The sequence below is a fragment of the Fonsecaea erecta genome (genome assembly GCF_001651985.1).
Source record: "Fonsecaea erecta strain CBS 125763 chromosome Unknown Scaff5, whole genome shotgun sequence".
NCBI classification, from domain to species: Eukaryota; Fungi; Ascomycota; class Eurotiomycetes; order Chaetothyriales; family Herpotrichiellaceae; genus Fonsecaea; species Fonsecaea erecta.
The window spans coordinates 2,170,484-2,191,832 of NW_017387248.1; the positions used below are offsets into that span (position 1 = coordinate 2,170,484).

The following is a 21,349-nucleotide window of genomic DNA, read 5'->3' on the forward strand; positions in this document are numbered from 1 at the left end:
TCCTCGTTGCCGTCTATCCAACAACTAAGTTAGCTCACTAGACTAACAAGGGGGAGGCTACTGGTTGCGAGCGGCTGCCCCATCTGAAGTTACCATGCCACATTCCTGAGCTTTGGTCACCAACCTACCCATTGGACAACAACCTCCTGCCATATTTGACTTATGCGGCTCTATCTGCGTCTGTTGATGCGGGGGCTCTTGTTTTCCTCATGCTATTCAACGCCAAAGGACTTCTAATTTGAGCCAAGGACCAACCGGCTGCCTAGAAGTCAGCCCCCGAGTCGCCCTCTCACACTCACAGACGTCGAGCTGTCATGCATTCATCGTCCTGTACGAGGTACGTGTGGTTGACACCCCTGGGGACGTCACCCCACCTCCACTGGCTTGATCGGCTGGGGCCTCTGACATTTCAACAACTCTCGTCCTTCGTGGGTTGCCCGTCATAGCCGGGGGTAAAGCTTAACACGGGATCTGACTGGGGTGCTCGGGTTTGACTGGGTCATGGAGCTACGTAGGACCATCTTGAACCCAGATTGAAGCAAACAGAACACGACCATCTGATGGGAAGACTCTGCAAAATGACAAATATTGTTGCTGGAGAGCCAACTGTCCAGGCCCCAAACCTTGAATTCGGACCCTAATCTCTACCTGAAGGGTTTCCCAACCACGCCAAAACCCACTCAGCTGCTTCGTTATTCATTCCATTCTGGGAACTCGACTCACGGTTGCATAGGCTCATGACATTAAGTATTGTCGTCTCCGTCGACGACTTGGCTGATACTTTCACAGGTCCAGCGCCAAAGTTCTTCTTCGCCGATCCTATTGGACCATTGGACAGAGTCCATGTTCCTCGCGACAATCCAAGGTGAGATCCACGTCTGCGCCTAGACACACTTGACCAAAAAACTTCGTAATTGAAGCATAAGTGACAGTGGACGGTATGCGACTGGTACCACGAAGTAACCCTGCATGGAGAATCTTGCGATCTTGGCTCGCCTGGAGCCATGGCGGTTTCAGCTTCTCGCATGACTTACTGGCGTCTCTGAGCATTGTCATCAGATGGCTCTGCACGTTGTGGGCCGATATTCCGCAATCTCTGCCTTCAATCAAGAGCTTACAAACCACTTCGCAGTGGTGGGGAGCTGAAGTTTCCTTGCCGTTTTTCCGATTCAAAAGCCCGATCCCCCTACGATTGCTTTTGATCGAGGACCGGGATCGACGTTCAATGCTTAGTCGTTCATTATGAGGATGCTTCTCCATTGATATGTACAGCAGCGAAGTGCACTGCAATCTGTGAGCTGTTCTGGCGACGGCGGCAAGGCTGATATACCTTTCCACTTTACTTTCAGCGAGACTTGCATGGAGTCAACTCTTTGCGTCACCCTGGTTGTTCACAGGATATCCGCGTGGTTAGCCAGTTCTTACCTAGGACTATGGAATCGCCATCGCCATTACGAGTAGAGGAAGTTCCCCATCACAAAGCTCAGCCATCTGGGACAAAATGCGAGATGTTGCACGGCCATAACTTGAAATCTAGGAGACTCTGAGGAGACAAGCTTAAAGATCGCTCGAACTGTCCAGCCTCACACGATGTCCCGACGAAGGACCTGATTTTTCGAGACTCCCCCATCCACGCTACCCGCACCAGACTAGACCTCTGTTGGATCCATCTCCCAGCACAGCGTCAACCGCAACCGCAAAAGTGGAACTACGATTCAGTATTCTCGCCGTCCGCTCTCACGGCCAGGTTGATACACTGTTATTCCCGTCTGGATCGGTTGTCAGCCTGGGCTGGGTGCCCTCTCTTGTTGTATTGGACCTTGGATGCTGCCACAAATCATAGACCGAATGTGCCGGTTTCTCTCAAGGAAAATGGAATCTTTGTCAGTCCAAACCCTCGGACCGTACACGATTTTGTACAATGAGCCCATATCTCCCCAGTGACTGGCGGAGTAGTTCCGAAAGGTTGGTAAGCACTGATGTCGACGGGCTCGAATCACGGGAGATCAACAAGGCTTGCGCAAGCGTTGACGATGGCCAATTTCCTTTCCACCGAACCGACGAGATGAACCTGATTTATAGGTGGTCATGGCTTGCTGGGTGCTGGTGACTACAACCACCTGCAAGTGGTGACGTGAATCCACTTCTAGTGTTGGAAAACGTACCTTTTCCTTCCTCCTCCATCGTGTCGAACTGGCTGAAAACAGCGTCATTGGGTCATTTTGCGGTCTCTGTCAACGGCTTCTTGCAAATCTCCTAGTGACACGGTCTTCTGTGCTTCGCAACGCGATTCAAGCAGCTTGGTGTGGCTCTGTTCCCTCTTCCCGCCGTAACAAAGTCGACGGAGATAGAACGACATTGAAGGCCAGCTAGTAGCCAACACTCTCACGGCTGCCACTCACAAAGTCCATAGAATGAGAGGGAGGCAAACCCAGAGGCTTGCTCCCCATATTTGCCGTCTGTCGACATGTTGGATGTTGATCAGCTGCATTGCCGCCCCTTATGGCTTCGCTCATGAGTAAATCGCTTCGACTGCAATCGATCCGTTGAATAAACCTGACTCTGGTCATGTTTGCAAAGACCCAGCCCCGGATTGAATTGAAGGGCGAAGCCCATGAAAAGGACAACAACGCAACGGGGAGAATGCTGCGCCGGACTCCTCGTATTACGGAGAATCAGACGGTCGCAGTGTGCGCCTCGCTTCTAGAAGAAATCTCGAGGGGGACCGTGTGATTTGATTGACCTCAACTTCACAACAGAGTCAATAACCTTTGCGACCTTCCATCTTGGCGAACTCTCGATAGAGAGCTTGGGCTGATCGTACTCCGTGAGAGCCTGGCGCTTTGACCTCCAATCTGCTACCAATTCCAAGCCCATCTGTGTCCACATCCAAGAAGGCCAGGATGGTGTACTATTTCAAGTCGTCGGTAGTCGATCCCCCGGCCTTTATTTACGTCGGGAAGGACAAGGTTGAGAGTGTGCATTGCGTCAACCAGCCACGAACTACACATGTCTGACCGTGGATACAGATGAGGATCTAATCAAGTTTGGTTGGGACGAGGATGTTTGGTGAGGCTTCCCAACCATATGGCCTTGGTCGACGAAGACTTACTCCTGCAAGGGTAAATGTCACATCTAGCTGGACTCAGGGACACGTATCTCTGATATTGGATAGTTTCACGTTGACAACCTCTCGAGTGCCCATGTCTACCTGCGATTAAAACCTGGTGAATCGTGGACCTCGATTCCCCAGGCGTTGCTTGAAGACTGTGCGCAATTGACCAAGGCCAACTCGATTGAAGGTAGGCGGAGGAGGCCAAAAGGAGCACGGGAACACGAGCAATCAAATCCATTGACCATGATCTAGGCAACAAGAAAGACAATATTACAGTCATCTACACGCCTTGGTCGAATCTGCGAAAGGACGCCTCGATGGCTACCGGTCAAGTATCGTTTCACGACCCCAAGATGGTGAAGAAGGTCCACGTGGCGGTGAGACAAAACCCCATCGTCAACCGACTGAACAAGACTCGACAAGAGCGGTTTCCAGACCTGAGAGCGGAGCGGGAGGCAGACCAGAGAGAGAAACGCAAGGCAGAGAGGATGGCACGGGAAGAGCAGAAGGCGAAAGATCGCGACGAGAGACAGCGACGGGAAGAGCTCCGATGGCAGAAGGATCATGCGTACGACGACATGATGCGGGAGGAGAACATGGTGAGCAACCAGGACCGAGACCCGTCGTTCTTCGAGGACGACTTTATGTAGAGCTAGAGTCGTGCCACGTGGAGAATTGAGGCGGAGCAATGAAACAGCCGACGCTCTTGAAGCGAGATCCCCGGATCATTTCAAATAATGGGACCCTAAAACCGCATGTTGATTCTGCATCTCCTTTTCTCGTCCAGTGGTGTATTATATTAGTTGAGACTGTCCTTATCGGAGGGTTCGGGTAGATCTCTCTCTTTGTCTTTGTACAACACACATACAGCCAACGCGCCCACTCGGAACCTGGCAGCCTGACCTCACTCACTCCCACTTCCCACCGGCCTCACTTTCTGCGCACCTTCAGAGTCTCTGCGAGCCCGCATTTAGCGACTGTCCTCTCGTACCTATTGCCGGACTGTCGCATCTTTCTTCTATGGCTTCTACGGAGGCGCCTCCTCGGCCTCACGGTAAGCAATTCACCCTCTGCGACTCAGACCGTGCTCACTCCAACCTCATCCAGACCGACATGGCCGCCGACGACCGTTCACCACCTGGATGCGCCGACTTGCCAGTCTCAAGACGCTGCATACCGACTCGACCGCCGAGAGTGGCCCAAGTACACGGCGCTACGCGACCCTCCCCATGACCATCAAGTCCAAGAAGGGCAACATCGCGAAAAACAATCCCTACCCTCTCTCCTCGCGCCTCAGCGAGCCTCACAGTCACAGTAATACCACAAATGGCCACCTGTCGTTCTCCACGCACATGGCCACCTCCCAACGATCGAGACACAGCTCCCTGTCCCACTCTCAGAGCAAACACTCAGTGTCCATCTCCCACGACAGCCAGACCGGCGGCAACAAATCCAGAGCGCCTACCTTGGCCACACAAGCAGAGACGGCCCTGTCAGATGCAGCCCCGTCAGGAGTAGGGACAAGTGCGACGGTAGCTACAAAGACCGATGGCGGCAGAGACAGCACATTTTCTTCCCCTGCGCCGTCGATCCGGTCCATGGCCACAACCCTGACCACGGTGCAATCGATTGCCGCTCCGTCGCAGCACCACAACAACAACAACAATAACAACTACAACAATCCCGGTGGGACTCCCATGCTCACCCATAGCTCGACTGCGACAAGCAATCCCGTTTACTACGGTGGACAACCCGCAACGGCCGTCCCAGCGCATCTTGCTCCCCACACGCATCCGACAACCTACCACTCCGCCATAGCCAATAATGTCCTGACAGACGACGCCTCTATCCTCACACTGGCATCTTCATCGAAACGCCGACGAAGGAATTCGGTCGACACCAATGCGTCTATAAAAGCACTCGCCCCGGCATCCATGTTCGGGGGCAGTCGCGAGTCTCTTCCTTTGTCTGTGCTCTCCGGCACGGTCATTCACCCTACATCTGCCGCGACGGACACGGCGTCTCTGCGTGGAGATACGGCGCACACGACGCGTTCAAATTTGAACGCCGAACGCTCCAGTCTGATCTCGGCCAGTGGAGTGACCGCCCCGGCGCTGGCGAGCGAGCGGAATAGCTACATTGGGAGCAAATACGGCGGCGACAATGCGAGTGTGAGGAGCAATCTCCTGGGCGCCGGTGCGAGTCATGGGCGAAATGACAGTCTGAGCGGGAGCATTGGTGGTTACCGAGAGAAGGAGCGCGAGAAAGAAAAGGACAAGGAGAGGGATCGAGGCATGGAGAAGGTCGGCGAATCCGAGAATGAGAACGGCAACATACCCGGAATGTTCACTGCCCCAACGAGTCCCCTGGCTGATGAGCAGCGCGATGGCCTGGGTGGAACCGTGTATACAAGTGCTTCTGCACTGGAAGAAGCAACAGCAGCTTTGGAGAAGGACCAGGACCAGGACCAGGACAAGACGACGACATCGCCCCCGGGCGAGAAATGAGAGAAAGAGAGAGAGGAAGAATGGTCGAATGAGTTACGGCGGTGTGCTTGCATGATTCGTATTCGGAACGAGAAAACAGCACGATAGCAGCGGTGAGACACGCGAGCGAGCGAGGATGGAACAAAACAGTCCAAGTTCATGAGACGACGGATGCTTTTTCACGGCGGCAGGTCGATACCTATTGATACCTATTGATGCGGGTTGGAGGTTTTCTTTTTTCAAACCCGAGTACATGATTATTATGCGTGGAGTTTTTTTTCTCTTCTTTTTCCTTGCAGGGCGCTGTCTGTGTGTGGTACGGGAGCTTCTGAGAAGGATGATAGAACATGATACCCCCTTTCCCCCCATCCCTTTTTTTTACCTGCAGGAATGCATGTATGTATGCGAGAGCTGTGTTGAGACACAATGATTGCAAGACGGGCGAGTCCAGTCCCCTTTGAAACGGTGTCGTTTGGGACCTCTCCCTTTCTCTCTCCGCCTTTTCTTTTTCTGGAAACCTTGACCTTTGCACGTTGGCATTGTGCTCAGCTTCGAGACGTATGGTCAATTCTGGTTCTTGGTGCTGGAGGCCAGAAATGGGAATGTGATAAAATAGATCACGTAATACAGGCAGGTTCTGGGACGCAAACGATGGAGAAGGGAGAGAGCACCGAGTTAATTTCTGATTTCAACTGTGAAAATGTCCATGAATGCATGCTGCATTGCTTTCGTTCGTTCTATACACAAAACACCACCCCCTCCTTGAGGAAAAGGGCAGGCAGGAAGGACATGCCCGGCGAGGGTCCCTCTTCTCTTCTGATCCGGCGAGGTAACCTATGTATGTAACACGGGCAGAGCAGAGCAGAGCAGGAGGCAGTAACTAACAAGTAACTTAACTATATAAGTCGGCCTTGCTTTTGTTGTTCCTTTCTTCTTCTTTAAAACCGCGCCTGGACTTTACTCTGGACGTCCTGGACGGCCCAGTCGGAAAACTGCTTCTGGCTGACGGTACGGCGCACCTGCTCGGCGGTGAAGCCCTTGGCCTCGGTGGCCGGGTTGTAGCCTAGGCCGGTGAGGCGGGCGACCTCGGCGTCGGACACAGGCGTGGCGACCTGGCCGTCGGCGCGCTTGTACACCGTCACCACCACGGCGCCGCCCAGCCCCAGGTTGTGCTGCAGGCAGTACTTGGTGTCCTTGACCAGGCGGTTGTTGGCCCAGCCGCGCAGGTGCCACGTCAGCTCGGCGCATTGGGCTAGACCGGTGGCTCCTGTTGGTGATTTGTTAGCATTTTCGAAGATGTGATGGTAGAGAGGAGAAGGAATGGGGAAGGAGAAGGGTGGGAAGGGCCGGCTTACCGAGTGGGTGACCCTTGGAAATGAGACCGCCCGAAGGGTTGATGACATATTTGCCTCCGTAGGTGATGTCGCCGTTCCTCACGAGCTCGTGGGCCTTACCCTTGGGGCACAACCCCAAAGCGTCGATCACGCACATCTCGTTCGCGCTGAAGCAGTCGTGGACCTCGACGACTTGGACATCGTTGGGGGTGATGCCGGCCTCGTCCATGGCGCGTTTGCCGGCGTAGACGGACATTTGGTAGCCGACGAGGTCGATGCTGGAGCGGTTGAAGAGGTCTGGCGAGTCGGTGGCGAGCGATTGGCCGGCGATCAAGACAGCTTGGGGCTTGAGGTGCGGTCGCTTGTCGAGGAAATCTTGCGAAACGACCACCACGGCGGCGCCACCGTCCGAGGTCGGGCAGCACTGGAGCTTGGTCAAGGGCGGGTGGATCATGGGGGACTTCAGAATCTGCTCCAGGGTGTATTCGTCCTTGAATTGCGAGTATGGGTTCCTCTTGCTGTGCTCATGGTTGACGCGGGCAATCTCGGCAAAGTCTTCAGCCTTCGCACCATACTTCTCCATATACTCGCGACCGGCGTTGCCAAAGAGCTGAGCGGCACCAGGGGCATTGGTGACGCCTCGCGTGGCCTTCATCATGGCGTTGGTGGTCGAGGTGGGGTTCTCGCGGTCGTTGAAGTATGCCTGCAGACTTCCGGGGGACATCTTCTCGAAGCCGACGACCAGCACGCAATCTGCGGCGCCGTAGGCAATGGCCTGTCGGGCCATGTTCAGACCGGTCGAGCCCGTCGAGCAGTTGTTGTTGACGTTGTATATGGGGATCTGGGTCATGCCGAACTGGTAGAAGACGCGCTGGCCGCAGGTGGAATCGCCGTAGCAGTAGCAAGCGACGCCCTGGTCGACATCGTCGTAGTTGATCTGGGCGTCCAACATGGCCTTGATACCGGCCTCGAACCCGAGCTCATGGTAGTCGACCTTGCCACGGGGCTTGATGAACTTGGTCATGCCCACGCCGAGCACGTAGACGGGAGATGGTTTGCGAGGCATCGTGTGTGGTGAGACGGGGGTGTCAACTGGATGGATGGACTGACGAGGACAGGTATGTGGCGCAGGGACAACCAGGACGAGGATGAGAAGGAGACAGCCGGGTAAGATATAGATTCAATGTTTTGTGATCCAAGGGGAAAAAAAAATAGTCTGTACTGTTGGTGAAATGCTGGTTATAGCCTCGTTTCGTCTTCGGCATTTTTTGATAAAGGGACCTCGGCAGTGATGGCCGTGGACCGATAAGGCGGGCAGTCCACAGTCATTGCGGGGTCTTTTGTACAGAGTACTCTTCGGGTGCCTAGACTCACTGCCTAGGCACTGACTCTCAGGCACTGGTGGTGCCTAGCTCGCTGTCGCTGTCGCCGCTATGTTTTTCCGGGCGGAGGATTAATATACCCCCGACTGCCGTGCTCCCCTCAGGGTGGGATCTGTTCTTGGCTCACCGTCTCTTCTCGTCTGTCTCGTCTCTGGTCCCTGCATCCCCTTCCCCCCCTCTCTTTCTTCCGCTCTTTTCTTGACCCCAGACAAAATGCATGGTGTGATTGGAAACGGTCAATCGACATGCGAATCATGACCGCCCAGATGACGAACCAAGCTTTGGGTCTGATGCCTAACAGGTCCAATTAGGCCACGCCTGGACAGCATTCGACGTCACGCTCTGGGCCTGGAGATGACCTAGTGCGCCCATTGGCAGACACACGGTTAGCTACCCCCACCCATGGCTCTCGCTCCAATAGCGAGCCCACGGCCTGATGCATTCATCCCTTACCAAAAAATGCCCAATGCCCACACGCTGCCAGTTGACACCTCTTGTGTGCAGCCAGGCTCATTGCACATGGCATGGCATTTCTCATTCTTGCTCGGCCCTTGATGCTCTAGAAGTTGCTTTGTTCTCCTCTTTCTCTGTCTCTCTCTATCTCTCTCTTTTGTGCTCTTACCTGTTGACACATGCTCTCGACCCCGACAACAAGCTTCCAGCTCTTCCATCCTGGGCAGTGAGGTCAAGACTTTTTGTCTGCCCCTCTTAGGATCGCCGTCTGCAGCATCGTCCGCTTCCCGCAGTTGTCGCCCCCCTGACCTCACGAAGATCCCGTCCCCTAGTCTGTTTGTTCAATTGACAAAGGAGCTACCTCCTGTTCGACTGTCACAGCACGCCATTTCCCTCCTGAACGCTTCGGTGCCGTTTCCAGGAAGTGGTCTTGTGCTCTGACAGAAACCCCCCCCGTCAGCATTGTTGCGAGGGAGAAAGAGTTTGAACAACCCCGGGCCTGTGATGGAGTGTGGAACGCAGAGGGATCTTCTCAGTCACAGCGATTGAGAGATCTATCTTGCGTTCCATCGGGCTCCGCAGCCCATTTGTGCGTGTAGGCGAGCAGGACTGGGACAGGGCAGTGGTGAAAAAATAATATTGTGCTCGCCAGCGTCCCGCGACAGGAGAAAGAAAAGTCACACCTACGTCCATTTTTCTGCCTGTCCTGTGGTCAGTAAACGACCACCATCGCCGGGGCGATGAATCATGCCAGCAAAACCACCGAAGATACCTCGCCCCTCGTTCACGATTCAACTTCCAAACTTCCATCCAAGTCATCGCAACCACCGATAGCTATGGCTTCCCATTCGAAGCTAGACACCGGCTGGAGCTCGACCGATACTCGAATCTACTACACGAAAAAGTACAGACAGGTTCTCTCGTCCGCTCCCGCATGCGCCTTGGCCGTGGTGGCAGGGGTGAGTGGCCTGGAAATGACCGCGTTGAACACCCCATTTGACAAGTCTCCAGGCTCCTCTTGAAAATGTCAAAGTTCGAATGCAATCGTAAGCGACGCAATCCGAGCTGGGTGGGTGGAAGTCGTGCTAATAACAGCGACCAGGCGTCATTTTGCCAATGCGCTGGAAGCCACCAAATACACATACCGAACCGAAGGCATTCGTGGATTCTGGGCTGGTAAGAGCAAGACCTGTGGGAGACAGGACGCAGAAACTGATACGATCAGGCACATTCAATCCCTTGGTCTCCATCACCTTCTCACGCGCCCTCGGATTCTCCATCTATCGGAAAGCAAAGTACACATTTGACGGCTGGATCGAGGCGGCCACCGGTCGATCTCCTCTCCAACACGTCAACAAGCCTGGCACTTATCCGGACATCTACACCATGACATGCTTTACTGGAGCGGGAATGGTCTCGGGTGCCGTCACCGCCGTCGCTTTGAGTATGCATTTTCCTGTCCGGGAACCTTTTGAGGCTAAACAAATTCTGACCCTTTTTACAGCTCCGGTCGAACTCATCAAGAATGCCACGCAAACATCCGTCCTCATGGCCTCTCAGACTGATCACACCTCGGCATCTCCAACGCCAGCTGGCCCCAAAAACGTCGGCCGTGTCAGTTCCTGGACGTCCATGAAGCGAATCATCGCCCGACAGGGTCCTCTGGGTCTCTGGACCGGGTTTCGCTTACATTTGGTTCGGGATGTCATCGGCAGCGGCATCTACTTCGGGGTCTATGAGACCACGAAGCAATCACTCAACTCGTACTACGGGGCTGAGAAGGCCAATTCTGCGGGCGCGATTGCGATGGCAGGAGCTATTTGTGGTATTGGCGCTTGGGTTGTGGTATGTTGTCTGTTTTGGGCTTTCAACTTTCGGTCTCCTAAATTCTGACACAAGACCTACTAGACTTACCCGCTGGACACGATGAAGACCCGCGCGCAAAACAACCTCGTGAGCTCTTCGCATCCTTCTTCCACGCCCAGTCAGGGCCTCGGTGCCGCCATGGGGTCCGCCGCCAAATCCGCCATCCACCGCGTCCCCAGCAAATGGAAGGGGGTTGAAATGATCATCCTGCGTTCGTCGCTTCAAAACATGATCCAGATGTCGTTTTTCGAGCAGGCGAAGGTGTGGATTGACAAGCTGGAGTTCTCCGATGGCAGCAGCACGCTGCCGGAGGTAGAGAGACATTTTGGAAGGGACAGCAAGATTGTCCACAAGAATGACAAGTTGTGAGCAATGGACGCTTGGACAGTAACTTGACAGGATATTGAAAGCTCTTTGCGACCTGTTTTGGGGGCCACATCAAATTGAAAGACAGTGCACCTCTGATGAGGCTGGCTCGTTCGTTGTTTCACATGCACTCTCTCTTTTATCTTTACAGGCCATACGCTGCTCACTCATATTCTCCCTCCCGTCATTTGAGGCCGAGGCTGCCAGGATCTCAAACCACCTCAGTCAGTCCATTGTCCCCAAGAAGCGTCGCCAGTCCAGCCGTTACAGCGGTACGATGCCGCTGGCTGGCGACATGCTACGACCCCAACCTCCTCTCCTGCTCTTGTCACACCATGACGACGGCGTGTTCCTCGATGGCAAATGTAGACCTGACACCTCCTTCTTCTCCTCACTGCTCCACACTCCTGGGAGAGAGAGAGAGAGAGAGAGAGAGATCTCGCAGGATCCACAGACGTCGAACACAAAATGCGCAAATGGTGGCAATGGCAACGGAACCATTTGATCTGTGCCGCCTCACACAGCGTGAGGATGTAGTAGTAGTGGTAATAATAATAATAATATATATGATAGCACGGAGATCGGTCCCATATTTGTCGATGTAATAATAAAGTCGTTCCGAGGAGCCCAGCCCAGCCAGCCCATCCAAGGCAACCAACACCCACTAATTACCATCACCGCAGACGGCGGCACTGGGACGGCATCTTGTATTTCGCCGTTCAGCCTTCGGTGGCAGAATAATACTAATTTCCAATTACCTCCATTATTGATCATTATGTCGGATGTAGGTCAATACATCATGCTGGGGTTGGTGCTGGTGCTTGTGCTTGTGCTGGTGGTGTGAATGATGAGTAATTACCAGGCACAATTCGTATATCCCGCCCGGCATTGAATTTCCGTCACCTCACTGCCTACTTTCCCCTTGGCTGCTGGGAACCGTGAATGCCGGTATTATTTACGGTATTGTCTGTCTGTTTGTCTGTCTCTCGTCTGATTCATCATCCACTTTGATTCGGGACTCAGTCTCGCCGGCCCCCTTGCAAAGCAGGCCGGTGCAAGACAAGAAGAGGGGAGTGAGCAAAGAGCGAGTATAAACGAGGAAAGGCATAATTAATTAACTAGTGTGGAAAGGGGAAGGGAGAAAGCAAAGAGATAAAAACAAACATCCCCGAATCAATGATTCATTCATTCATTCATTCATCGAAAGGAAGAGGCGCATCAACGGACGAAAAGGCATGGCGGAGGGAGTGAAGTGGTATACTGTACGAGGTAGAGATTTCGTCCGCTCGGCACATGTTGTCAGTCCGAGTGAGCCACTGGTGAGCCACTCAGGCAGACATACAACATACACACATACAGTGGCACCTGGTGGAGTTCTCATCATTGGATCCATGACGTGAGGACGGCCGGGGTGTTTTTTTTCCTTTACGGTACCTATGGATGGGTATGGCAATTCTTCCTTGAGCGCCCCGCCCATCGTCCTGTATCCTCCGAGAACCAATTATTAAGAATTCGATAACCACAAAAATGCCATTAACTCCGGCCATCATGTCCGCAGATGATTCTCGAACAGGAGTAGTAGTTACTAAGTAGTAATAGTGGGTGGGTGGGGAGAGAGGTGTTTCCTCGGTCGGGCCTGATCTGTTCTTGTCTTTGGGCCGGCAAATGGACAGACGATATAAAGCTACGGAAGTATATCTACTTCTCTCTCTATTTCTCGAGACTTCCTTCCCGTTCCCGAACCAACTGTCAGTCAAAGTCAATCAAGACATAGAAAGATAGAAAGACAAAAAGACAGAAAGACAGAAAGATAAAGTTACCTTGGAGATATTATACCCTAGAGATACAGAAAGAGAGAGAGTCATCTTTATACATCCCATTTCGTTCATCAAGACAACATTGAAACTCTCCTCATTGTCTATTCCACTACGGGCCTCCTCAGCTAGAACCGTCACTTCAACTTCCCTCTCTCGCAATGCCTGCCAGATTTCCCTCCGAGATCAAAGACGCCTCGCCGCTGGGCCAGCCCTTGAAGTTCGAGTTCAGCGGCAAGACCGCCCCCAACCGATTCCTCAAGGCCGCCATGACCGAGCGTCTGTCGTCGTGGGACCCGGTCAACCTGGAGAAACGGGGCGTACCGTCCCAGGAACTCATCCGGGTCTACCAGCGCTGGGGGGAAGGCGGGTTCGGGGTGATTCTGACGGGGAATATCATGGTCGACTATAAGAGTTTGGAAGCTCGTATGTGTGCTCTCTCCTGTACCAGAACAGCAGAAAACTAACCCTCCTGGCCAGCGGGAAACCCCATCATTCCGCCAGGAGCCCCCTTCGAGGGAGCCCGCTTCGAGGCATTCAAGGAACTCGCCAGCCAAGGGAAAGCTCACGGAAGTCTGATCGTGGGCCAGGTCAGCCATCCGGGCCGTCAAGTCGAACAGAGACTCGAGCCCAATCCCATCTCAGCCAGCGATGTTCAACTGGAAGGAGAAGTCATGGGCATGAGATTCGCGAAGCCCCGTGCCGCCACGCAGGAAGATATCAAGGACATCATCAACCGTTTCACCCATGCTGCCGAGTATCTAGCCAAGGCGGGCTACGATGGAATCCAACTTCGTAAGTCTCCTGATGACCCCTGAAATCTTTGCAAGTGCTCACGACACGTCTAGATGGTGCTCACGGCTACCTCTTGGCCCAATTTCTCAGTCAGACGACCAACAAGAGAACCGACCAATACGGTGGCTCTTTGCAAAACCGTGCGAGGCTCATCCTCGAGATCGCACAGTCCATTCGCAAGAAGCTGCCCGCCTCGTCGGGCTTCGTGCTGGGAATCAAGATCAACTCTGTCGAATTCCAGGAGGGCGGATTCACCGCCGACGAAGCGAAAGAACTTTGCGTGCTGCTCGAGCAGAACGAGTTCGATTTCGTGGAGCTGTCGGGTGGTACGTATCAGTCCCTCGCATTTGTCCACAAACGGGAGTCGACCAGGAAGAGGGAAGCTTTTTTCCTCGAGTTTGCCGAAAAGATCGCTCCCGGGCTGAAGAAAACCAAGACGTATGTCACCGGCGGCTTCCGAACCCTGGACGGTATGGTCAACGCATTGAAGACGGTCGATGGCGTCGGACTGGGTCGACCGGCGTGCCAGGAGTTCCATATGGGCAAAGACCTGCTGGAGGGCAAGATCGTCGGGGCCATCAATCAGAAGGTCGATCAGGACAACTTTGGTCTCCACACCGTCATTGCCGGCTCACAGATGAAGCAAGTTGGGAGAGGCCAAGAGCCGATCGACATGTCGGTGCAAGAAAACGTCGACGCCTTCATGAAAGATATGGGTGCCTGGGCTCAGAAAATGGCTTCGGGCGACGCCAGCAACTATGGATACGTCGACATCGAGTCTGCCCAAGCCAGGCCGTATGGCACCACTGCAGCATAGTTGGCTGGCGGATGTGGAGAGTGGAGTGAGTGGCCTTTCCTCCCATCATGTGTCGATAGACAACTAGACCGATAGACTCGGGCGTGGGCTGAGCTATAGACAGCTGCACGTCAGAGATCTACTCAGGGTAGATCGTCGGCAGCGTCAGAAGTGTATAAGTGACAGTGTGTCGATAGACAACTAGACCGATAGACTCGGGCGTGGGCTGAGCTATAGACCACCGTGAAGACAAGACAAGGCTGAACTGCATTGCATTGCGTCAAATCTTCTGCTTCTGTTTTTCCTGCTCTTTCGTCTTTTCTGCCTCGTTCTCGATGACCAGAATACTCCCCGCCACGGCGATCCCAATGCAAGTTACGGCCATAAGACTCACCCCGCCGGTGTTAGGCCTGAACTTCCCTTCTTGTATATGGCGGAGAGTCGAGAAGTAGCGCAGGGTTCCGTGGCCGACGCATAAGCTCCCGCTCGCGACGAGGACGCCCGCCGCAATCTTGGTTCTTGAGTCCGACAGGTGCAGCAGGGTCGGAGACAGAGCCGCGAGGGCTTCCACTTTCTCGAGAGCGACACCCAGCGCAATGAACCCGAGGCCGGTCCGGGCCCAGGCAAGGAATGTTCTCTCGGAGGCAAGGAGATCGCGAGCCACGGAGCCGGTGTTGGGGAGGGGATCTACCCTGATGAAACGTGTAAGCCAGGACCACATACCGATTTGGAGGTCTCAGGTCTCAGGAAATGGCGTGGATGATCAATTTCCTGATTCCTGAGGGGTTTCTTTTTACATTGCAACCGGAGTCGCCTGCATCTCACGGAGGTGAAGGACGAAGCTGCGGCGTTTCCAAGGAGGAAAGTGTACCGAGTGTGGGTTAGCACGTGGCTCGTAGGCTCAAGATTTCAGTGCCCGCACTTGTGTCTACAGGACTCCATTTTTATTCTCCCAAGGTAAGTAGAATGCTCGACACTCCGCCATACATTGTCGTCTGCTAAGATACATTGCAGGACTGGTAATGAACCATGCCGCTTCCAGGAGACCTTGACGACAACGACGACGACTACGTGGCTAAACTCCTCGTCGAGGATGCCAGGAAAAGTTCGATGCGCTATGCGTCCCAGGGCCTGTCCGCCCTGCTGCCCAAAAGACCGACGGGGTCGGCGCCGAAACCGAACACGCGCTTCCTGAAAACCCTGGTCCGCGAAGCCGATAGCCACAATGCGAAGTTGAAGGAGAAGGAGGAATTCGAGGCGAGAAATCGTCTGCGGAAGATCAGAGACGCTGAGCGAGTCAACAGAAACAGTAGGCGGGAGGAGGACAGTGAAGAAGGTCACGAGCGGGAGCGGAAGAGACGACGATTGAGTGATGACACTGACGACGCAAAGGGATCCCGGAGAGACAAACGGGACACAGTCCGAATATCTAGACGTAGCCGGAGCCCTGAGCGGCGGACGGAGCAAGACGACGAGTATAGGCGGCGGCGACGGCGGCGACGGCGACACCGGGACGAGGGTGACGAATCTGACGAAGAACGGGACCGTAAACGATCTCGTCACAACACCTCCTCGCGCCGGAGTAGATCTCGTTCACGAAGCAGGGACCAAAGCGAGCAGAACGAAGAGGGTCGTAGAAGAGACAGGCAATCGTCGCACAGACACGACCGAAAGTCCCACTGGCATTCTTCACCCAGCGACACGAATCCAGGACTGCAGAAACATGCCAGGACTCGCCATCGCGCTCGCACTCGCACGCCCTCGATATCCTCCACCTCCTCCGACCCTCTCGCCTCGCTGATCGGCCCCCGCCCAACATCCGCCGATGAGCAGGCCCCGCAGCGCCGTGGCCGCGGTTTCCAACACCAACACCTACACCTGTCGCACCAGTCGCGCTCCAACATCGACGCCCACTTCTCCCCGACCTACGACCCCTCCACGCCGCACGGCCATGGCGGCCTGGACTCGGACCAGGAGGGCGGAGAACGAGAAGGAGGAGGCGCCCTCGATGACGAATGGACGTCCGCCCTCTCGGCGCTGCGCGACCGGCGGGCCTGGCGCGCCAAGCAGGCCGAGCGCATGAAAGACGCGGGCTTCACCGACGAGGAGATCAAGCGGTGGGAGAAATCCTCATCCTCCCCGGCCTCCTCGACCCTCCTGGCCGGAGGACCTCCCAACCACGACGGCGACGTTCGCGACGTCAAGTGGCGCAAGAAGGGCGAACAGCGGGAGTGGGACATTGGCAAGGTGGAGGAGACAGATGATCCCTGCCCCAGCGTCGTCGTCATCTCCGTGGTGGACGACGTGCCCGGTACTAGCGGCAAGGCAGGCAGCACCCTGGTAACAAGAGAGGGCAAGCCGACGAGAAATGAAGGGAAGCCTGGGAAAGGTGGTGGTGGTGGTGTTGATTCCGCGTGGCGTCGGCCTGAGAGCGCCCTTTTGAAGCAGTTCAAGAGTGCTCTTCGCTGAGAAGGTGACCTCGAGTCCGCTCTTCTTCTCCTCGTCGTCATGTCAGGTGAGGATGCAGTGCAATCTGGATGTACTGAGCATACGGGGAGCAATCACTTCCAGATCACGACGGGTATGCAAGCGCATTGTCTGTTCCCGGTCTTGGAAAGAATCGAGGTCAGCTTGTGCCTGTATATAGATTATTCCTGCTTGAGACGAGAGGAGGGCCTGTCTATCTGTGTCAATTCGTCATTTTATAACCCGACAACTTGATCATCGTACACTATATCTATACCCCTATGGTATAGTCTGCTTCAGATCGCCCAGCTTCGTCTCGGCTCAGCGCTCATCGCTGGCCCTCCCTGCGTCTTTTCGTACCCCCATGCCTTCATGCTTGTCAACCCGTTGTTTTCCTTCCCATGAGTTACATCATAAGAAGCGGCCGTGCGCATTCCTCCTTCGTGCTCTGAATCGTCCATCGCGTTCGTGAATCCAGCTCCAAATATGTGCCAACCAAAAGCCCTCCGAGAACAAAACAGCTCGGAACTCATCGACCCCAAACTCCCAATATCTTCAACAGCCCTCCCCCGTGTTTTGATAGACAGTGCCGCCCAACCCTAGGTCTGAAGATCCAGATAAATGCCATTCACAACGTCGTAAATTAAAGCTCGCTCTCACCCTGCCCCTCCGCTCCCCTGACTATCCGGCCGCAAGTTGTCACCTTCGATGCTCTTCTCGCTGCGGTTCCTCTTCCAGAATGCGAGCCCCAGCTTGAGTCGGCTCCGTCTCCTGCCCATGGTCTTGGTACTGGCTTTTCTGTCTTTCGCACTGGTATCTTCCACGTCTCCGTTGCTCAGAATGGTCGTGTGGATGTCGTATTTGCTGCTTTCTCTGCTGGTGGCGCTATTACTGCCCATGCTAAAACTGGGTCTCAGTACCGGACTTCCTGAGTGCATCGGTGCACTTACTGCCCGGTTGCGTATAGCCTGAAGACTGTTTCGAAGTCTCGTCAGTTCTTCGCTTTTGTCTGAGGTGTAGCTGGTAGCCTCAGTGCTCCCACTGGGGGTCAACGTGTGCCCCTCACCGCCACCACCGCCCCTCTGTCCACCGCTCGCCACACTGTCGCTCTGAGGCGACCTCGTGGGTGGTGATGTGCCGATCTTCGGTGACTTCGACGCGACGTCACTTGCTGGCGCGCTCGCCCGTAGACCGGGATGTGAAGGATTGTACAGCTGTTGCGGATCGTAGGTTCGTACTGGCTCATCTTTCTTTGAGGTCGCAAAATTGAATTTATGCATGGCTTCGGCTTCTGAGGCGTTATTTCCTTCCAGAGCTTCTTCTGGAATGGCCTCTGTTCCTGCGCGCATGGACACCGCGGTGTCTCTTCTTGTGTCATGGAGAGGTTGTAAAGACTCTGCAGTGTCACTCGTTGATACCGCTAATCGCGGAGTGCTGCTGGAGGTAGTATCGTTATTCATCTCTCCGCCATGAGAGCCATCCAGCGTAAGCTCCACCGGAATATGCTCGCCGTTGACGAGGGCTGAGCCCGAGCGCTCCCGATCAGACACCGTCAAATTCTGCCTGGACTCCGGGGTTGAGCGTCGACCGGTTGTCGTATCGGCGCCCGGAACGGCTACGCCTGCAGCAGCTGCCAATGACGATCCATGAGAGCCGTCATGCGGAGGAGTGTTACTACTCTTCCGGCCACGCACAGAGTCAGAGGCTGGCCTCTCTGGCGAGTGGTCCAGACCTCGGAGCGGAGATGTCGGCAGGTGCTTCTCCTTCCCATGATCCTGCGTTCGGCCGACAGGACTTTGAGTCCTGGGACTGATTGAGCCACCGTCACCAAGCCCCGTTCCTCTCCTCACGAGCAGCAGTTTCTTCTCGTGCTCAGCCCGTGTAAACCAAACACCCTTGTTGGTGAGAATCTCATCGGCAGCAAACCGCATGGCCGGAATGATGTCAGCGACATTTGCAAAAAGCGGATGTGCAAAGATGGTCATGAAGCCAATCTGGCCATTAGCAAGCTTCAGCATATTGCCCAGCTCGGGCGGACCACCAAAGAGTGTCGTCTCCATTCCAACGGCTTGCTCCATCTCTCCCTGATGCGCAAACTCTTTCTGCAGCAGATGGGTCCATTTTTCGGCCACCAACCACGGTCGCGCCTGTTACTGTGAGCAAGAGGAATGGGTTAGGAGCTGGGTGATGCGACATACCACATTGCTGATGTCAGCGCATTTAATCAACAACCCACAAGCCAGAGTCCGTGCCCAATCAATGTCCTTCGGGGACCACCCATCGGTCGCTCCGCTCTCGTGAATCTTCTCTTGTAAGTTGCCCAGTTGCTGCATGTAGTCGGAATGGATACCCATGTCCGTGGCGAGAATGGTACTGATCATCAGTTTCCGGAGGGCTTTGTCCTGGAATGCAATGTGCCAGTGGCGCCGGAGGATCTGAGAGTAAGCCGCACAGTGGAAGGCTTCCAGAACCGACTGGTCGTTGTACAGTTGTGCTAGAGGTGCGTTCAGTTTGACCAGAAACATGTTGTTGACACCAGGGTGGCCGACGTCGTGACCAATGGCTGAGACCAGCAGGGTCAGCGCTTCAAAAGGTCCTAAGAGACGGGCTATTGGCGATTTCTTGTCTGCGAACGGGGATGGTTCGGCACCGGCAGGGTATGGCGGTAACGTGCCAATCTGAAGGAGGAAGTAGAACACAGATTGCAAGACGTCGACGGCGTGCCTGAAGTTGTGATAGAGGACGAAGGAGTTGTAGGCTACGCGGCAGCCTTGCATGAAATGAAGGAGGTCGCCTGTTTCGCAGGTAAGCGAGCCGCAACGACATCAGTTGACGGCAGGTACTCACGTTGGTTCATGCTCCATTGCGCACACTCTTCCATTTGCAGACAGTGGTTCAGAATGAAATAGCCAGCATAGACGAGTTCATCCTCCGTAAAGTCATGGCCAGAAAAGTCCCAGCGGCCGACAGCTTCTGCCACAACCTCCTTCCGCGACTCTTGCACATATAAGTCACGATGCTGGTAATCTTCGATGATATTTTGCGGCTCGCAGATCCCCTTGAGCAGTTTCTTCACCATGGCTTCGCGAAGATAAGCATAGGGTTTCTCTTCTTCCATGCCGACCCATGACTGCTTGCGATTCCTCCGAGCCATGGCCATGAAGCCTGCTTGTTCCTTTTTCGCATTCTTGTATATTCGGTACGCGTGGACTGTGAGACCCATGATCCCGGCTTTGTCCAGTGGGCTCTTTACAACGTCAAGCGCGCCAGCATCCAGACATTGTAGCATTAACTGAGCATCGATGATATCGGACTTGTCTTCGATCGCAACAGGTTTGGATTCAGGGCCAAATGGTGCCCGAGACACCTCGGGTTGGGGCTCCGTATCCACAGCGTGGTCATGAGAATCATCCCGTTTCGGTTGGACAATCGCCACCGGTATTATCAGCTTGGCACCCTCGTCAACCTGTAGGTCGGATGCTATGCGGGATAGAAGTTGAAGGCCGTACGACTCGTCGGACTCGGAGGAGAAGGTGATCTCCTTCCTGAGCAAGCTCGGGGACGGCAATGGAGAGTCGGAGGATGGAAAGAATCTAGGTCTTGCTTTTGTGTGCTCATGCTTTGACTCGGAGCCGACGTCGAAACAGGCGAGGATCGGAGTACAATCGAGCTTGACCTGGTCGTGAAGTTCGGACAGCTTTGTGGAGAACGCCCTCCCAGAGCTACATACGTACACTGGATAATTCGACGTCAGCCGACGGTGGAGCTTGAAGCAGCGGCAGCTCTGCTTACCTTGGTTGAACACGGTCAGAAAGGCATTGACATTGGTTTGCAAGTCGAGGGGCAGGTCCGAGAATTCCACCTGCGAACCTGCTCTTGCGGGCGTGCTAGGAGACAGCCCCTCTCTGGAGATCCATCTTTCTGTGTTGAATCTTTCGTCAATGTATATCACTCGACAGGCGGAAGGGTCCATGGCGCCAGTGGTGGTTGAGATAGCAAGAAGGAAAAGACCGTCGCGTCAAGAGCCTCTACGGGCCCATAATGCGATCAAACGGCCGTCGGGACGATTTGTGAGACCTCGATATTTTTGCGATTTCCTCCTTTGGTGAGGTTATGGAACTCTGGACAAATTTACAATAGAGCCGACAGGAAACTCGACGAGCAATGTACACACTTATTGCGGGCCCATTGCGCGAGGACGGCGGTCCTCGAACGAGCGGGCGAGTAAAGGGCTCTTTTTCACCTGCAGTCGGTGAAAAGAGACGCCGTCTCAAGAGCTCGACGAGGCGGCCAGGCCCAGTATGAGACGAGGCGAACACGCTCAGACTGCGCCGATTCAATACCGTCGAGATTTCGGGGAGCGTGGATGGGGGGGAGGATGGCGAGGCAAGCTGCGAGTGGGTGGCAGGTCGCAGCTGTCAAGTTTTTCGAGTCTCCGGGTAGTCGCAGGTGCCGCCGGGGAAGGGTGACTGAAGC

General features: G+C 54.6%; 8 protein-coding genes across 8 annotated transcripts; 5 read left to right on the forward strand and 3 right to left on the reverse strand.

The window, feature by feature from the left end:
* Nucleotides 1-2,903: 2,903 nt before the first annotated feature.
* AYL99_06846 (hypothetical protein) lies at nucleotides 2,904-3,765 on the forward strand (the record flags this gene model as incomplete). The annotated part of the gene is made up of 4 exons (XM_018838355.1): nucleotides 2,904-2,976; nucleotides 3,030-3,064; nucleotides 3,176-3,302; nucleotides 3,368-3,765. The coding sequence occupies 4 exons, from the start codon at nucleotides 2,904-2,906 to the stop codon at nucleotides 3,763-3,765; spliced, it is 633 nt and encodes a 210-aa protein (XP_018692915.1).
* A 370-nt stretch (nucleotides 3,766-4,135) lies between these two features.
* Nucleotides 4,136-5,622, forward strand: AYL99_06847 (hypothetical protein; the record flags this gene model as incomplete). Its single annotated transcript, XM_018838356.1, has 2 exons — nucleotides 4,136-4,169; nucleotides 4,223-5,622. The coding sequence occupies 2 exons, from the start codon at nucleotides 4,136-4,138 to the stop codon at nucleotides 5,620-5,622; spliced, it is 1,434 nt and encodes a 477-aa protein (XP_018692916.1).
* Nucleotides 5,623-6,539: 917 nt separating this feature from the next.
* AYL99_06848 (hypothetical protein) lies at nucleotides 6,540-8,001 on the reverse strand (the record flags this gene model as incomplete). Its single annotated transcript, XM_018838357.1, has 2 exons — nucleotides 6,540-6,868; nucleotides 6,957-8,001. 2 exons carry the CDS (start codon nucleotides 7,999-8,001, stop codon nucleotides 6,540-6,542), a joined length of 1,374 nt encoding a protein of 457 aa, XP_018692917.1.
* A 1,605-nt stretch (nucleotides 8,002-9,606) lies between these two features.
* AYL99_06849 (hypothetical protein) lies at nucleotides 9,607-11,005 on the forward strand (the record flags this gene model as incomplete). The annotated part of the gene is made up of 6 exons (XM_018838358.1): nucleotides 9,607-9,729; nucleotides 9,782-9,816; nucleotides 9,873-9,946; nucleotides 9,996-10,214; nucleotides 10,275-10,615; nucleotides 10,679-11,005. 6 exons carry the CDS (start codon nucleotides 9,607-9,609, stop codon nucleotides 11,003-11,005), a joined length of 1,119 nt encoding a protein of 372 aa, XP_018692918.1.
* Nucleotides 11,006-12,977: 1,972 nt separating this feature from the next.
* On the forward strand, nucleotides 12,978-14,428 carry AYL99_06850 (hypothetical protein; the record flags this gene model as incomplete). The annotated part of the gene is made up of 3 exons (XM_018838359.1): nucleotides 12,978-13,242; nucleotides 13,297-13,611; nucleotides 13,665-14,428. The coding sequence occupies 3 exons, from the start codon at nucleotides 12,978-12,980 to the stop codon at nucleotides 14,426-14,428; spliced, it is 1,344 nt and encodes a 447-aa protein (XP_018692919.1).
* A 259-nt stretch (nucleotides 14,429-14,687) lies between these two features.
* Nucleotides 14,688-15,128, reverse strand: AYL99_06851 (hypothetical protein; the record flags this gene model as incomplete). The annotated part of the gene is made up of 1 exon (XM_018838360.1): nucleotides 14,688-15,128. The coding sequence occupies one exon, from the start codon at nucleotides 15,126-15,128 to the stop codon at nucleotides 14,688-14,690; it is 441 nt and encodes a 146-aa protein (XP_018692920.1).
* A 308-nt stretch (nucleotides 15,129-15,436) lies between these two features.
* On the forward strand, nucleotides 15,437-16,876 carry AYL99_06852 (hypothetical protein; the record flags this gene model as incomplete). The annotated part of the gene is made up of 1 exon (XM_018838361.1): nucleotides 15,437-16,876. The coding sequence occupies one exon, from the start codon at nucleotides 15,437-15,439 to the stop codon at nucleotides 16,874-16,876; it is 1,440 nt and encodes a 479-aa protein (XP_018692921.1).
* Nucleotides 16,877-17,529: 653 nt separating this feature from the next.
* AYL99_06853 (hypothetical protein) lies at nucleotides 17,530-20,846 on the reverse strand (the record flags this gene model as incomplete). The annotated part of the gene is made up of 4 exons (XM_018838362.1): nucleotides 17,530-19,020; nucleotides 19,072-19,667; nucleotides 19,721-20,608; nucleotides 20,666-20,846. The coding sequence occupies 4 exons, from the start codon at nucleotides 20,844-20,846 to the stop codon at nucleotides 17,530-17,532; spliced, it is 3,156 nt and encodes a 1,051-aa protein (XP_018692922.1).
* Nucleotides 20,847-21,349: the final 503 nt, after the last annotated feature.